Genomic DNA, 18,285 nt, shown 5'->3' on the forward strand with positions numbered 1-18,285 from the left:
AAGAAAAAGAAATTGGGATTCTTATGACTGTTCTAGTCTAAGGGGGACATTTTAAAACAGTTCTGAGGTCTACTACAAGTGCAAGAAGCTTCCCCTGTTCCTAATGACCCAACAAATAGGTCAGATTTGCCATCTACAGCCAGAATCTGCATGACAGTAGGGGCAGATTTTTAAAAATCTGGAACTATTCTTCAAAGATGTAGAGTGTAATGTTTTAAAGGATAGTCAATTTGTTTTTATTTTTATCCTGTGTGGAAACAGTTTTGTTTGTGAGCACTGCAATTCCAGGATGGATTGAAAAGAGTGTAGAACTCACTCAAGTGGAAAAAAAAGTTTCTGTGACACAGTAGTAAATAAAGACCTGTATTAGAAATCTGTAGGGCTGCCTTGGAACCCAGTTTATAGTTTCATAAACATCAACTCTTACATCTGGCATCTGATTAAAATGTACATTTTGGCAGAACAGCGATACAATCTTTGTTTAACTAATGCTTTTCTGGAGGGAAGAATTCCGCTTCTGTAATTCCCTAGTAGTAGTAGTAGAAATGCATTTTCCAGGAAAAGCAAATATGACTCCCTTCTCACCAGCATTTTTTAAGGACTCTACGCATTCACACTGCTTTACATGCCCTCTGTCCCTTGAGTAAAAGAACGGGAGATGGCCTGCCTGCTGCACCCTCATCTCATTTGCAGATGTCTCTGCAATGACAGAAATGGAATCCATGTTTTTCTCCCTTTGCAATCAGTACTATTGGCCCTTCCTTGCTCCAGACCAGAATTCCTGTATATTTTATACACTAAAAGATGGTTTTTTTACATGTACTTTAGAACAAGGGGCTGGATCTGCAGAAAGTGTACGTGAAAAAGTAGCAACTTCTTGGCATATTGCAGACCTGTTTCTGAGCGTGCAAAAACCCCTGAGCTTGCACGGTACATTCTTGCATGGGCATCATTAACCTATCTATAAAGCACAGACTTGCTACCTTTTCACGAAAATCTATCTCCTTGAAACTGTAGAGGGAGTTTTGGGGAGGAATAAAATGCACTTATTGACTGCAGGATTTGAGCAGAACGTAAATGAGTATCAGTCCCCTGAGCAAAGTGCAGCCATTGGTTTCTTGCAAGCTCTGAATAAAAAAACAAACTGTCAAGGTTGATGCCTCCTTGGACATCTAGCATTCTCCATGTCTTTGTGCAGAGCGGATTACCTCAGTGCTCGCTCCAAGGTAAGAGTGCCACCTACTGAACCTAGACACTCCTTCCCACAGAAAAGCGAGCTTGCCGTAGAGATTTCCCTTTGGAGTACTAATCCATCCACACCCACTCTTGTAATTTATGAGGTTTAACAAGATCAGAGCCTGGGGTGGAATGGCTGCAGGACTGCACAGTAAGCTGTTTCAGTTTACTCACATATGCAGGCTTAAAGGGGTAGGAGAGCCAAGCATGTGAAATTGTGGTAACTGATGGTGCCTCCATTTAAATCACTTTGTTTGCATTTATATTTCCTGCCTCATTCACTGGATTAGATGGAAGAGCATTGAGGAGAGTCTGTTAGGTTGGCTTTAGCTCCAGCCCTGTTTTTAATCTCTTTGCTAAACACAAGATGGTCTTACCTTGACTGCAGTTGAGCTTGCAGCTACTTCCCACCTCCCCCGATTTGTTCCTGTTTGGCAATCAGCTCTCCAGTCTTTTGAGCTATCTGATCCAGCTTGACCTTTCACAAGTTAGACTGGATGCAAGCGCCTGCAAAATGCTTAGGCAATGATTTACGATCAAAAAGGAGGACTGTTTCCTGGACCATGGTTTTATATTTGGGTCCTCTCCCCTCATCATCTCTCGGCAGGCTGGAATGTGACTTTCCTACAAGCAAATACTTGTGAAGGCACTTCTGTGCAGTGTTCAGGCTGCTCGGTGCTCAGACAAGCTTGCTAAACAGAAGCGTGTCTTGTGAAAGCTGAATGGGAAGCAAGCATTTGTTGCTCAAGTTGAGCAGCTGAGAAATCTGCAGGAATTTCTGTAACTGGGGACCCAGACATAGCAAAGAGGATATATTAGAGAGAATACAGTAAAAAAAATAATAATCATATGATCACAAAACAGGGGGGTGAAGGGAGGGGAGGAGGATACAAGATAGATAATGAGCTTGACAACAGGCAAATAGAGTGTGTCATTACGGGAGCTACAGGACCGACCAAATGGTTAACCTGTGGGGTGGAAAGAGCATCCACTGAGTCTCGCATGCCTGAAAGGATAATGGCATTTTTATTATCTCATTCCACGCCCTGATCATCCGTCCATTTGCTCCCTGGAGCTGGCAGCAGTTTGCACTGATTCATACGCTGCAGACATGATCAGCAGATCATACTGCAGGCAGAACTTGTCAAGCCTTTCTAAGTGAGTTGCCGATTTATTATGATATCTGTATGGATTTAGCCTTTTGGTGTTGTGTAGGAAGTGGTGGATGGTGGCAATGGGAATGGGGGACAGAATGGTGTAACAAGTTGGGAAGCTGGTTGAACTGGGGAATAAGCATTGAATGCAGACGGGGTTCTTTTGCTCCTCTTTTTGCTATATTGTGCTCTATTGTCTAAAGGAAAAGTCTTTGCATTTATGCATTTCTCTTACCTGAACTGCAGAATTTAAATTGCCTTGTTCAGTGGCAGAAGAATATGTTGGAAGGACTGGTTGCTAATTGGAGTTCTGTTAACGGGAAGTTTGCAGAAGTTTCATAGTTTGTGTGAAAACTTTCGCATAACTCAGATTGCTTAATTCACTGAGTAAATAAAGTCCTCATGGCACATTCATCCCTGAATGTGGGAGGGAAGCAAGAGAAGAAAATCAATTAGACTGTGTAATACTGCCAAAGAAATGATCTGCTTTATTTGGGTCCTGTGTTTTTATTTGTCTGCTTTATGTGTTGAGGGGTGGGAAACAGGACACTACTATGTTTCTAAAAACCTGTGATTTATATCAGGGTTTTGTTTAAAATTTGGGAGAGGTTTTGAAACGCAACTGGGATTTCTGGGTGCCTGGTTTTGGAGTTTCCAGAATGAAATCCTGTGCTCTTGGAGGGAGAGGGAGCTCAGGGATTTCTGAAACTCAGCCCCTCCAAGAAGTCCCTTCCAGGAATCTGAAATCCTTCATTGTGATTTCAGAAATTGGGCAATAAATAGTAATTTAACTAAGAGCGTGTCAAATGGGTTTGTTTTGTGTTGTTCCGTGGTGGAATACAGCCACAAGCCACGGTAGCCAGCCCTCCCGTACTGCTGTACAGGAACGGGGAGCAGCTGTGGCGAAGCACCAATTTCTCTGCAACCAGTGTGAGGGGAAAGCAAGGGAGGGGAGAGGGCGAACTGGGTGAGATCTGGGCACTTTAGTGCTGATATAGCTGGTGGAAACCTTGACTTTTGATACCTACTGTGGGGAGCTGGCCTTGAGTGCGGTGACCCAGGCTGAAGCCTCTGAGGTGACTTTCGGACCCTTTCACTGGTCTATATTGGGGCCAGTTTAGCTAGTTGTCAGGGTCTGGCTGTTTTGCTTAAAAAACTAGAAAACAGTGGATATCCTTGCTGAGAGAGGTTCTTCTCCGCTTCCCTTTGGGCAAGAGAGGGAACCAGCAGTGTGCTAACTTTATGCCTGGTGTATCTCCAAAGTGTTGAGCAAGTGCTGGGAGGAATGCCCTAGCTTGTGTACGTTGTAGCACCCACAATTATGTTATGTGAAGTGAGTTCACTGAAGTCAGTGAAATTATATCTGACTGAAAACAATTCAATCCTTTTTTCTTGAAGCATGATTAGCTATTATACAGTTGGTTTCCTGTATCTTGGGAGGTTTGTGTCCTGTAGCAGCTTCTAAACAAGGGCAGACACACCTTGACAACCAGACACGATTTTCTTTTGTCAAGACTCACAGTAGCATATTTGGGGAAGAAAAGCAAAGCTCTCTTTGATGAGGACTCACAGGAATCAAATGTGTGGCCAAAATTTGGAAACTGATTTATTCCCTTTTAACAAACGTCTCCGTGACCTCAGGCCACAAAGCGAGGAAGACACCTTTAGCATTACCCACAAAGGCTTCTTCAAAGCATTGCTTGGTGAAATACATGATGAAATACTGCCCTTCCCAGGCTGAGGCATAACGTAATCATTCCAAGTGCTCATGTCTTCTCAGGAGATTGCAATGGAAAAGAAAGAGAGTATTAAAATCCTTATAAATTAACCCTCTGGAGACTCTCCAGGGAAGAGGAGGCAGCTGTTATTGCACTGTTTTGAATGAGGTACAATGTGATTTTTAACTTCTTGCGAATGTCCTCTAATGGCCCCTTTATATGATCATCTCAGCTGCATCTTTTAAAGATACGCTCTCAGTGTACTTGTAGAATTTGTAGAAAACTTTGTAATTGCTAAATAGCTGAATATAATCCTGTTAGCGTATGATACGCTAGAAATTAAAAGCAGAAGCTCTCATCGTAGCCAAGAAATCATTCCGGTTGGCCTGAAAATATAAAGACTGCTTAATAAATGTATAAGGATTGAATTGGCTCACTTTGCTGGAAACTAAAGTGTTTACTGTGCATGTTCCTAGGGAAAGCAGAAGTCATCTTTGCCAACAGGTAGAATGTTTTCTTCCAGCAAATTATAGCTTTTGTTCAAACTTCACAGATAGTTTGTGGGCAGTTTGGTTGTTGGAAGTTCACTCTTTCACAGCATTTTCTTCATATTGTAAGTTATCTTTTCTGTTTCTTGGCTGGATGTTCAAGACAGTTAAACAGCTAGCTTTGTTAGGAGAAGAGAAGGGTTGAAGAGGACAATTCTCCACAGACAGGACAGCAGCAGTGTTGGTGGCGCTATGTTATGTGGTTAATTCTGCTCCAAAAATCAATGCTCTTCATTTTGACTCAAAGCCATCTCTTTCCTTTTTTCTGGTCTTCTCTGTTGGCCATGCTTTTCATTCTGGTTCTCCAGTGGACAATGGCCTGAATCCTTAATTTGTAACAGCCTTTTTACATTACTGAGGTAAAATAAGATGGACGTAATGTAACTAAAGATGAGATGCACAAAGATGTTAGCCTGTAGTGAGCCTATATGTCTCCATTTTGAAAGCTAAGAATCCCAGTCAATTTCTGAAAGTGGCTCTTCCCCAACAGTGACAAGTGTACTATGGGCCAAGAAATAGGCACTTTTCTTACAACGTCCTGTCCATTTGTGAATGCCAATGTTTATATCCAAGTTGCAGTTCAGTGCCTGATGTTTAGGAATGAAGTCTGAAACACTTGGGATGGTAAGTGAGTGTTTTTGGTGCAAATACGTTTATCTGTGGGTGGACCTGCATATTTATGTTAAACACTGTGGTAAGAATACTCCATGTATATGAAGCATTCTTGACGTATTAGTTGTCACCACCTGAATGAAATCCATGTGCTTTGGTGTCTGGCTTACACACGAACAGGGACAGTGGCCATTGAAGACTGAATGTCCAGTTCAAGATTTTGTTGCTAGATTTAGGAACTTTCCTCATGGTGGGTCAGAAGAAATTTACTGGAAGAGCTGAAACATTTTTGAGTGAAATTATCTTTGGTGGAAGAAACATTATGGCAGAGAAAGGACAGGGCTATAAGGAAACATCTCTGAGATTTTGCAGCGTTCTTGCCTTAGTGAAAGATGCTTTTCTTTTTCTAGCATAAGTGAGGCATTGGGTGTCAGGAGCACAAAGCTGGATTAATCTGTATGGAGTTTTGGGCATCCACCTGAGTCTGAAGTCATGACTCTGTGAGAATCAAATTTCTAGGATTTTGTAAGAGAGCAAGTAACTCTGGAGAGTTTCATGAAAACCCGGAGCTGAATTCTCCACCCTGCCCAAGCCTTGGTTCAAGCCAGGACAGTGGTGAGAGATACCACACTCAACCTGGTACTGCTCTCTGTGAATCCAAATGCCTGCAATGAGCTGTGAGACTTGTTTCTGATTAAAGGTAAATTTAGCAAAACCAAGAAAAATTGGGAGGGTTCTGGGCAGAGCAGAACTGGTTGGGAGTTCATATCAGGTTTCTGAGATTAGCTTTGTCTAAAGGAAAACAAGAGGAAATAATTTTTAGAATTAAAGTGCTTTTTTTTTTTTTACATTTTCTAAATAAAAAATTATTGAGCTGCATCTTTGCAATATTTTTTTTGAAATAAAACATTCTGATTTTTTTTAATCTTTTGATTCAAGTTGACCTACATTTTAAAGAGAAAAGTTAAAGGAAAAAAACTTGGATGAAGGATTTGCCATCTTGTTTCAGGCTGAATTAAAATAGCCCTGAACGTTTTCCATATCATTTCACTCTGACAAGGGTTTTTTCTTCTGCTTCAGCAAAACTGGAAAATTCATTGTTAGTGCAGATCTTAAACCCAGATAGCTCCTCCACAGCCACACTGTTGGCATAGGTGTTCAACCAGTGTGGGATGGAGGTGGCAGAACTTCATCCTGCTTCTTCATACTCCTGCCTTTCCCTTTCCTGCCAAACCTGCAGTCCCAGGCCTTCCCATCCATCCTGTTCCCAGTTCAGAGTAAAACAAGAAGGTTCAAAAGAACGAGGTAAATTCTCTGTGATTATTTTAGGCCCTCTGTGTTCTTCTGTGCATATATATGCATACATGTCTATATAATGCAGATGCAGTAAACGAGATAAAGCAAAACCATACATTTAAAAATCCAACCAATAAAAACACTTCCATCAATCGTTGAAATGATTGAAACACGGAGACCTGACTGTAACTTTTCACTCCTTTTGCATTTTATTTTGTTAAAGAAAACATTAAAAAGCCTTTCTTTGCACTATTTTCATGTACAGACATTTGATTTATGTTTTGAGATGTGTAAGCACTTAAGTGTAGTAAAAAAGTCTCCTTGACTTCAGTAAGGCTGCTTACATGTATAAGTAGCTGCAGGGCCAAGTTTATAATTATATACTGTATAATGTTAGCCTTCATACATTTATCCATTCCAATTTTAATTCTCCATTTCATAAAATCTATGATCAAATTTTGGAGCCTGAACTAAGCTGATGTCGTCCCTTTTAATTTAGGACTCAGCCCTTTTATTCTTCTTCTGTGTTTTATTTTTATTAGTTGCTTTCTTTTTGTGCTGATGTGCAGCACATATTGTTAAAGCCACTTATTAGAGCCAGAATTTTACAGCACGGAGACTGTCCTAATAAGGGAAAAAAACCTAGCCCTTTATTGGTGAGGTAAGAGAAATCAGGCAGCGGATGAATTTTGCTGATTGAGAAGGATAAGGTGCGGTTTGGCAGGTATCACATTGGTTTGGCATTTGCTGACATAGTTCCTCTTTTCTGCAGTTCAAATCCTTTGCAGAGTAGACAGTCAGGGAGGGCTTCCCCCACACCTCCCTTTGCCTTTCCCTCCCCGCTTCCTTCTCTTTTTCACAAGTGTTCAACATTGCTGTGAAATCTCACTCTGACACACAAACTGGATGTGGTAATGAGAACTTTTTGCAAGTCTAACAGTGCCATACTGTAATCACCTTTTTAGGGAACAGCGGGCACGTTGGAACACAGTTTTCCGTATGGGTTGTTCTACATCTAAAGCATTTAAACAGGTTGTGAAGTTGTCAGAAGAATCACACTTTAGTCGGAGGTATTACAATCCAGTATCTCTCTTCTCAAAAATCTGTCATTGAAGAAAAGTACTAACTACAAGGTTTAGTTGATGCTTTAAATTGCTCAGCTGTTTTTCTTTCAAATTGCTTTGAAGGCCCGTATTGAATTCCAGAGATGAGTAACGTATCCTGGGCTCACATACAGGCTTCAGATCTGAAGTCAGTATAGTTCCTGGGGTTTTAAACTGAGTTATGATGAGTAAAGTTTCAAGTGAGGGCAGAAGCTGGTATTTAAATTCTTCCCTTATTCAGTCTCTGTTTGTCTCTTGGTAACTGAAATATCAAGCCAAGTATCAGCTCTGCTTAAATTCACTCTGTGCTGCACCAGGAGACCAAAAGTGATGTAAAGTGGCTGACCCCTTCCCACCTGGTGCTCTGGTGTGGTTCTTTGAGTGTAGGAGGAATAACAGTTAACATAGTCACTAAACACCCAGTTTTCTCCATCACTTGCTTATTTGTTTTCTTAGAAGTATTATAAGTTTGACTGTCACTTGTGAAGCAATTTTTTCCTCTTTCCACCCCCCCCACCATAGAGTAGGTATCCTGTTATTGTTGAGGTTAGCTTACCGTAGGCAAAGGATGTGAAAGATAAACTTGGATGATAATAAAGCAGAAAGGAAAAATACACAGCCCTAGTAGCAGGGATTGGATGTACCAGTTTGCATTAAAACATACAGATGCACCATTAGGAGTAGGCTACTCCCAAAAGCTTGCTGCACAACCACTTTTTTGGGCGTTGGTAGGTGTTTTTTTTTCTGATGCCTATTTGTATTAAGACCCTTCTTCAAAGTCAGAATCTCTCTTGAAGATCAGGGACTTGGCTAATTTTGTTGTCTTCTTTTTTTAGTTTCTATCCACTACCTTTTCATATACCTTGACTAAGCAACAGTGAGAAATATTCAGAGTCTCGTGAGCAAGAGCGACTCCAGCAGAACCTGGCATGCCAACCAGGGAGGATTAACTCTGTGCAAGCAGTTTTGATTCTGAACTCTGAATCTTTTTCAGATCACTTTCAATCTGCTTTACACTTCTGCTTAGGAGGATCTGCTTCTCCTGTGGGTCCTCCAGGTAAAGGTTGCTGTATTGCATAACAAAAAAAGATGATTCTTGTTCCAGACAGCTTAAAACCTTATTCAGAAAGTATCTGCTAACTGGCATGCTGTACATTTCAAAAATTTGAGAAAGCAGCGGAAGCATCGATGTGCACTTGTTTTCCTTTTCCCGATACCCTAAGAAATGTGGACACCTGTCCTAGAGGTGTGTCCTTGAGACCAATGCACTTGTCACTACAGGATGTGAGATTTTGGCTTCTGTTCAGTTTGTTGAAGCCAAATTGCCTGCAGATTTTTTAAACCATAAAAATATATTACATGTTTCTGAACAGGATTTTTGGCTTGCCAAATTCCATCTGCAATACGTTCAGCACTGGAGTTGCTTCAGTGTAATTACAGAAGTACTCTGTAGCATCCCAACTGTTGCTGTCCTGGCACAATCCTTATTACAGATTTTTGTTGTTCGGGTTTTTTTGTGTTTTGGGGGTTTTGGGGGGGGAGGGGTGGTTAGTGGAGTTTGTAACTCAGCGGTAGCATCATGGCATGGGTGAGCCTCACAAGGCTCAATACACTGTACGTTTCAGCATCTGCAGATGATGTGGATCAGCATCACACACTGACATGGCCATGGTGGAACCTTTATAGTCTGTTCATTTCCAAGGTGTTCCTGGCTTTCCAGCTCCCGTGGGCTACAGTAGCGTCTCCTTTGCCATGTGCTTCCTTTCCCACTTTCTTAGTTCTTTCCTTTCAGCTCTCTCTTGCTACTGTTATAAGATACTTTGCAAAGCCCGAATGACATGTTCCAACCAAACTGTGTTCTCTTGCATACTAATTTCTTCAAAAATAACATCACATTTTTAAACTAGTGTTGAATAACAGCCTTGTGTATTTTGTGTAACACCCATCTTTCCTCTGTGAAGCAGGAGATTTTTAGGATTGCGCTTCTGCAAGAGGGAGATCACTGGCATGGATTCTGGGTGTGTACGATGGTGTTGTGCAGCTTGGCCTTAGTCATCTGACTCCTCCTGGAACAGGAGTGGTCAGACACATCATGTCAGCAGTTTTCTTCCTCAGGATTTGAAAAAGCCCCAAAGCCCAATTAGCAGAGGTCACATCTGCTTCCAAAGCTAGCTAAACTTTTACTTTAGTTAGAAAGATTAAGGCTGAGGACTAACTTTCTTCTAGTTCCTTTGTTATATTTGCCATGAAGGCTGTAGCAAAACAGTTTTGAAGTTCTCTAAATGCAGCTTTTCCTCAAGACTTGCCAACATACTAAAAAGCTCTCTTAACACTGTAGCAATGCTATCTTGGTATTCCTGCCAGTCCTTATCTGTATGGCTTCCCACTGACAGCATGTGCATTAACGCTAATTTGCAGCCCATCCAGCTGAGGACAAATATTCCTGTTTTGTGCATATCTGAGAGCTGCACTGGGTCCTTTGTAATTTTGGGATAACCATGGGGTTAATTCCTTACTTGATTTCCTGCATCGTTCTCTCTCTTTCAAACTCATCCAGCACCCTGTGGAGTGATCAGGTAGGAGACAAAATCTGGCTTGGTACTTCCCAGCCAGTCCTATGCTTATAGCCCCTGAACTTAGAAAGGTGGGTGCTCTGAACCTATGAAATGATATTTGATTCTGTTACATTCTCTGTGTGCTAGTTGTTTCTTGTGCTGTTCTGCCCTGGCAATCATACCTATGTGTTTTCTTTCCCCCAAAAGGATATAATTATGGTTTTCACAAGATTATAGCAAGCAGAGATTTTGCTGTTTAGTGCCTAGTGCCTGGCTTTTGGTCCCTTCCAGCACTTCTCAAGATGTGTGACATCATTTCAGTGAGAGCCAGAGTCCTGTAAAGGCTGATAGTGTTGCAAGGGTAGGCAGTAGGGAGGTTCAGGCTTGGGACAATTTAAGGTGTATGGCTCACAGGTCTGGAGGAAGAAGATGGAGACACCCATTAAAATGCCATTAGGTAAGGAGTGACAGGGGCTGCCTGGAATGTGAGAAGAAATTGGAGAGGGAACTGGAAAAGCTGCTGGGAAGCTGAAATAGAGAAGAAAAGCATTTGGAAGTTTTCTCTGTAACATAAGAAAGTAGGTAGTGGGGCCTTCCTGGGAGCTTCCCAAATCTTTGGTAATTTCATGGGAGTATTTTGAGCAAAATTTGGGCAAGGGTCCAGAAAAACTGTATATGCTTATAGCTGTGCACTGACACTGACAGGTAAGCTGTCTCATACTCATCTTGAGCTTTCGGAAGCACCCATAAGTACATCCAAGATCACCTCATTGGCAGAGGATTGCTAGTTTGAGTTGAGTTTTATGCCTGTGTTTGCATTAGACCAACTGGTCTTATAATACCTTACTGATGTAAGTAACACTCGTCATGCTAGCCTCTGGATCCCCCAAATGGATAATTTTTTCACTGAACGTTCCTTTGCATTAGTCAGATGGGAACTGAAGCACAAGGGATTTTAAGCATCTCATGCAGGAATCTGTAGCAGAGTAGGGCCAAATGAAGTCTTCTAAATCCCATATTTAGCATTTTAACTACCAGCATGTTAGCTTCAGTTAAAAGCAGGCTTAACTTATTTTTCCAATTTGGAGGATTGCTGATCCCCAGACCCTTTTGTTACCTCATAGCTGCTAAAGTTTATCTTATTCAGACAGATGATTACCATATTCTTATTTATTCAGTAATCTCAGTAAATTGAGTGTGGTAACAGGTTGGGCCATACTCTTTGTGAGTAGGAATTCAAATTCTCTTATGCTTGTCCTAATTCTTTATTGTGCTAAATATTCTGCAATTCACATTGCCAAATACTTGCTTGCCAAATGTGATATTTTCACAAAAATATATTAAATATGGATTTGCTATCCAGTGCTTTGGTTTTGGCCCCTCCCAGTGCCTTTCAGGATGCATGACTTAAATTCAGTGAGAACTTTCATAAAAGGGTAAATTGAATTGCATCTCCCTTGCAATGGGCTTGGTGTGTGTATATGAATAGTTATTATGGATTGCTGGGAAGAGGGTACTTGGATGAGCCATGGCATGTTTGGATCAAGTCTAAGGTCGGTTCTCTGGTGGTGTTACTTCCAGGGATTCATCTGCTGTGCAGATACCTTGTTATAGAGTCTCAGTGACTTCCTAAAACACTCTTCTGTCTTGCAGTGCAGGTGAGACAGGAAATATTTTGACTTTGCAACAAGACAAAGTCCTGCAAAAGCCAGTGTTGGAAGGGTTGGCTGACATTCAGGTCAGTCCCATGTACGCTGTGGGACTGAAGAGGGTGCAGTGAGAGTCATAGTGCACAGAAACCTTCCCATGTGATGTCTTCTACAGTTTCTGTAGGTCCAAAATCTCTCTGGTGTAGAACTGGTGTTTTCTCAGTCACTTTTTGGGAGTCCTACCTCACCAAGTTGGCTTTCTGCACCTGCTAAAGCTTGAGAAGCAGAAGGGTTTGGCAGCAAGCTAACTTCTTGTTTCCCAATGGTAGGGTGAGGACCCTGCGCCCCATTTTCCATACTTTCAGGCACTTAAGTATATCTTGGTTCACAACCCAGTGCTTCAAAAAGGTGCCAGGCTGTGTTAAGGCATGCTGACCCCTGTGCAAAGCTTGAGGTGCTTTCGCAGTGACATGGCTGCAAGATCCCTGGGGCTAAACTAGCTTTTTGCCCTTCCTTTCCCATTTCCCAGTAGGCACAACTCTTTAAAATGTAAACTACTGATTTGGAAGTACCTAGCAACAGAAGGCATTGCGCAGAGGAGAGGCAGGCTATGACTTGCTCAGAGAGCGCTCAGGGGAGGATGTCTCTTTGTTCAGTATGCCAGCAAAAAAACGTCCCAGGATAATCAATTCTGCCAGTGGCTTTCACACGCTTTCAGGCACAGCAATAGAAGTCAGCACAGCGCAGCTGTTAGAGATGGTCCTCAGAGGAAGGAGTGCACATACCTGCAACAACTCCTTTTGGAAGTTGCTGGAAAAGCTCCTGGTAGCTTCAACAGGTTTTGGAGCAGGCGTGAAGTAGTGCAGCCAAAGCAAGAATCTTATCTGCTGCGTGGCTTAGGCTAAAAGTAGTACATTCGTCTATGTCTCTGGTTTTCCGTTCCATAAACTGGCATTATAATAGTAATAATACCCACCGTGTGGAAGTCGGAAGGGGTTGCAAGGATTAATTAACATTTGTAAAGCATGTTGAGATCTTTTGATGGAATGAAGTTAGCAAGTGCCAAGTACTAATAAAACGAGGGGAAAATAGCCATCAGTCTGCATTCACTCCTGGAATGTAATGGATTATATCAGAAGCCTTGGCTTAAACATTTGCGTGTGTGTTTAATGATGAATTTTTCAAATACCTTTTCTTTAAAGATGTCAGTTGAATCGGTAAAAAGGCTTTGCTTCTTGGTAATGGAAACTTACCATCTCTTGTCTCTTCTCACATTTGGAATTAGACTCTCTTTTGCCTGCACTTGCAGTCTGTTCCCATTAGCCGTATTGCTTTCTTACCATGGCAGCCCTTTGCTATCCTCCCCACCTTGTTGCCCACCTCTTCTCACTTTCCTTCTACTGTTGGTCACACTCTTCTATAGTTCCATCTGCTTTGCTCCTTCACCTTTGCTGCCTTGGACTCACCTGCCATTTCTTTTAGCACTATGATGAAATGCAGATAAAAGAAAGTATAAGTTATGGGACATCAAACTGATGCTTTGGGGACCAGTGCTTTGGTCGTGGTATGCAGAGGCAAGGACAATCACAACACGACGTAATGCCGTGCTCTCCAACAAGGGCACACTCCCTGCTGTCTGGAAGCAACCCAGAACTCATAGGTCCAGCCCAGGTTAGTGCTGCTTACCCTCTCCTGCAACCTGGGTTCCAATGCGGGAGGAGTGTGAAAGTACTTTTCCTGTTGGACAGGCTGGAGCTGGGAAAACGACTGGAAAGCTTGGGGCCAGGGTTTGTACCTGTTGAACATGAAACACAGAAGGGGCTGGGGGGAGGCTGACCAGGTAGGGCAGAGGATGGCTTTGTGGCTGGGGAAGATTTGCCAAAGAACCAACAGGACCTGATCAGTAACTTGCTGTGAAAGTACAACTGGCACTACCACTCAGCTCCCTGTGTCCATGCAGAGCTCATCTGTGTGGGGATGCTACAGTATAAAGCATTTTGCAATAGTTATTACAGACTGGTTCCCTATGTGGAACTGCCATTCCGGAAAGAAATTGAAATAAAAAAAAAAAGCACCATAATTTTTGTGATTTGGAAACATGCTGTGTATTGCAGAAAAGCCCCTTACTCTGGCACAGTATCTCCACAGGGCAGTTTCTCTGTTAGGTGTCTTATGCCTCTAACAGCTGCATATGTCCCATTGGAAGTTCACAGACCATGGGCATTTAAAGGGCAAGCAAGTTGTTATTTTCTTCCATTTCCTAGTTTTTATCTAGGTATTTTCTGTGAATAACATAACTTGTAGATAATTTATTAGCGAATCTTTGAAATGGGAGAGGTTTTTCTTGGACAGTAGAGTTCTGTGAAAAGGGTTTTTTTACCCTTTTTAAAGAACAGTGGCTTTTAGATTTGCATTTTCAGTGTGATTGATCAGCTCTCATGAACTCAGCTTTCCACAGACTTTCTCCAATAGTTTACACAGAGTGAGTTGCTTGATAGATTCTTACAAGTAACTTCTCCTGGAATAAGGATCAGAGTGGAGCAATGTAAGGGGAACCAGGCATATCTAAGGGAAAACTAATTGAAAGGATAAACCCAGGCTATTTTATTGTGTTTATGCGGGTGTAGTTGCAACGGCTGCATTTCAAACCTCCAGTTGTTTAAATTGCACAATGCCGTTATATGATGTCTGCAAATCATTGTAATATTAGTGTGCTGTTCAAAGTGCTGTACGTGACCTTGCATATCTGTACGGGCCTGTTTTATGGAAGGGTTTTTTAACTTCCATGAAGGTGAAAGACACATCAGGATTAGCTTTTGGAGAGATGCATGGAATGTATCTGCCCCTAATCCTGTTAGCAAATGACAGGATCTGCACTCATAATTCCTCTGCTGTCTCACTGAAAATGTCTCCTAATCACCTTGGCTGTTGACAGTAGGTTTCTTAAACACCTGAGAAAGAGACAGATGCTTGTCCATGTTAAAAGTGAACAGCCATGAATTTCCCTTGAAACCAAATCTGCACCTGCACAGCATCCGTGAGTTGTGTGCATGGGGAATCGGTTCCAGAAAACTTTGAGACATCTGATTTTCATTAATTTTTTTTCCCATTCACCATATGCCATATCCCTCCTCAAGTGGTTTATTTCAGTTAGCATAAGGCTTCACAGTCCACTCTGTTTTGGTGCGTGTTCTGCTCTTACATTTCAGCTGCTTTCCTGTTTGCAGCATTTATTTCAATATTTAGTCTGCTGGGGTATGTTAAGGCTGTGTCCTCCTCTTGCATATCTTGTGTCGGGAAGAGTGGATGAAAAAAAGATTATTCTATGATTATCTGAATGATTATCTGGTAAAATTATTTTTCCAGGCTCCCTGTGTGCAAATATATGCCTTGTACTTTGTTCGTGCAGCACAGTCTTTGCTGTATTTCTGAAAGCTCCAGCAGACATCTTCAGGGACCTGTCTGGCTCTGAGCAATAGTCATTTAGTTAAAATCTCTAACTGGGAAATACAGAGGAGTTTTGATGCTTCACAGAGCCCAGGCTAATGCTAACATCCATGCTAGGCTAATGTTAACACCCATACTTTTGATGTATCGAGCAATAAAAATAGCGGGTTCTGACCATTTGTAGGCATTTCAGATCACATAACATTTCAGGCAAGGCTGAAGAGTTACTGAGTGACATGTAGTCTAGGTAATCATGACCCACTATCTTACAGTTTCCATTCTGTCAGTCATGGTGTTTTGGCTTTCCGGGCCCTGGACAGCTGTGTGAACCTGGCTCAATGCTGGATGTTGGCAGCAGAGCCACCTACCCAGTCCTGGTGCTTTTGCTGTCCTTGCTATTCCCCAACAGATCTCTTTCCCTCTTCCCTGTCCTCCGAATATTTCTCCATCAACCTTTCTCCATTCGCCCTCTCATGCCCCTGCAGGGATAGAAGGTCCTCATTCATTGCTGCTGTCTGTCTCTCTTCTCTTCCCCTCCCCAGCTCAGGGAGATGCCTCAGTCCAGGCCCTTTCTACAGCCCCAGTCTGAAAGGATCAAACTCCCAGGACAAGGGAGATGTAAATTCCTTAAGCACTCAACCCAAACGTATGTTCCTTTCTGTTCCCTGAGAAGATGATAACTTTAAGCCTTTTTTCAGATAAATCAGCCTGATTTGTCAGTATGGATCCCTGCTTCCACATTCCTCCTTCCTGCCTCACTGGTTCTCTGTCCCAGTCTTATTCAAATCCATAATCAATTTCAGTGTCAGTCCTAAATCAGAGATGGATGTTTTGGTTACGGAGCCATAGCCGTAGCCTACATGTTGATCCACCTACATGGGGCTGCATTTCAGTGATAGGTGAAATAACTCCTTTCAAGTTGGGTCCAGCCCTATTGGTGGATGTTGTCCCTGATATCCATCAACATGATGCTGTGAACTTTTTCCCCTTAGGATTCACCCAGTGTAGAGTCTGGCCCCTGGTTCCTCATTACACCCTGCGAAACCTGGCAGGCAAGTGAAGAAAAAGCATGAGTGCAAAAGGGGATTCTGCTCACAGAGAAGATTTGTCATCTTCAAAAACTAAAGCCATGTTTCATCTCAAATTTCACACCTTGTTTTGGCAGGGTGAGTGGTGAATAGATACATGCTGGAAGTTGATTTTGAGTAGATTGGGCATGGTGATGGAGTATTAGAATGTATGACTGAGATTGATTTGGATGTTAATCAATCCAGTGATTCTCTGAGTTAATTTTTTTAGTGTTTGTCCTTATATGATATTCAGTGGAGCAAGTACCAGTTGACACTAAAGCAGCTTCTCATGTATGAGACCTATCCTCGTGGTCCTGCACTTACTTTTAAAATTCAATGCTCTTAACATGCAGCAATCCTATTAATCTTTGTGGAGGGAATGAAATGTAAGCATTGGTTTGTTAATGGGTTCGCTATTTCCTAGTGTGCTTGATTAAACAAGCCTTCAAACCAGGTAACCAGGGTGAAAGTAGAGAAGCTGATGAAATTGAAGGCTGCGTTTCCAGGTCAGCTATACATACATAATTTATAATAATTTAGTTTGTGTTTTCCTGAAATAGCACCTTTATTCTTTGCTAATTTGGGAGGATACAGCACACTGTTTTGGAATAAAAAAATAACACCAAAAATAATCTTTTTTTAAAAAAAGTTTAAACATTTTTCTTTAGAAAACATTACCTGCTGCAGTTACAGGGCTAAACAGGACACTGAGCACAGAGGAGTGAAAGCCAATTCTCCTTTCATCCAGTCTCCTTGCCTTTGTTTCTATAGTGAAACCTTGCTAAATATCCCTTGTTTCTGTCATTGCTGTAGCTACACTAGAGTGGAAGCAGTCTGTACTCTGAGCACCATGGTCTGTAAGTCTGGTTTTAGCTCACCTAGCTACTGTGCTTACAGTAGCTAGGCTTGTCTGGAAGGTCTGCTTCTCGCCATTGCTGCCCTCAGAATTGAACCATTAGGAAGAAACACTGGGATGCTTTAAAAAGCCTGGCATAAAAAAAATGTTGAAGTTGCTATTGCACCCTAATCCCAAGTACAAGAAACCCAAAAGTGCAATTCAGCAGGAAGGTACTTATATCAGTCTAACAAATAAGCTGAATCCATTGTATTTTGCCTCCTCTTTTTTCATTAGTTTACCTGTCTCAAAGTATATCCTTCAGGTACAGGACTAAGATGGACCCTGTTCTGCTTAATCTGCAACTTTGAGTTGCATTTTGGGAGTCCAAGCTGGAGGAGATAAGGCTTTGTTCAATAATAGCATTCTCTTGTGTTTAAAGGGAGGTGGTTACATCAGAAAACTTGGCAAAACCAGACCATTGCTATAGGTATAGGGAAAGTGAACAATAGTAATTGGAATCCTCTTGAAATGGATTATAATTATTGTGCTTGAATAAAAGAAAAAACTCCACTTCCTAATGACAACACAATTTCCACTCCAGCTCTGGTGGAAAAAATATATTGCATGTGATGTGAGTTTTTTATTCTTAAATAGAAAGAAGAACTGTTTTTCCTATTCATTGCTGAGAATATAGATATATTATATATATATATATGCTTATAAAATATATATAGAGAAAAATTGCTGTTGGGCCATGAAAAACAGTCCTGTGCTCTTGTTCAGGTTCTTCCCCATAAAGCTGCAGAGTTCCTTGTGTGTTTTTGCTCCAGATTCCCCACAGGCTGTCTGATGGGGTGACCATCCGTGCCTGTACCTACCTCAGTGTCATAGTTTAATGACATGACTAGGTAGGATGAGAAAATGGCCCAATAACAAAAGTCCTCCTCAAGCCTTCCTTCCCTCCCTTGCCTTCATTTAAAGATCTCTGATAGATATTGTAGATGGCAACATGAATTTTGTATGTGTTAAAAAGATGTTTGGAGGAAATACAGAGTTTTG

At 41.7% G+C, this 18,285-nt stretch overlaps 1 protein-coding gene across 14 annotated transcripts in view; it reads left to right on the top strand.

Annotated features, from left to right (window-relative positions):
• The window catches only part of CALD1 (caldesmon 1), a 199,530-nt gene that overhangs the window by 140,740 nt on the left and 40,505 nt on the right, over nt 1-18,285 (top strand). The window contains exon 1 of one of the 14 annotated variants that reach the window (XM_069807773.1): nt 2,144-2,394. The exons of the other annotated variants lie outside the window; for them this stretch is intronic. Within the exon in view, the coding sequence (XP_069663874.1) occupies nt 2,348-2,394 (47 nt within the window). The 5' untranslated portion in view covers nt 2,144-2,347. Of the gene's footprint in view, nt 1-2,143; nt 2,395-18,285 lie in introns of those variants that run through there. 14 annotated transcript variants of the gene reach the window in all.

The sequence above is a fragment of the Haliaeetus albicilla genome, chromosome 19 (assembly GCF_947461875.1).
Source record: "Haliaeetus albicilla chromosome 19, bHalAlb1.1, whole genome shotgun sequence".
In the NCBI taxonomy this organism is placed as follows: Eukaryota; Metazoa; Chordata; class Aves; order Accipitriformes; family Accipitridae; genus Haliaeetus; species Haliaeetus albicilla.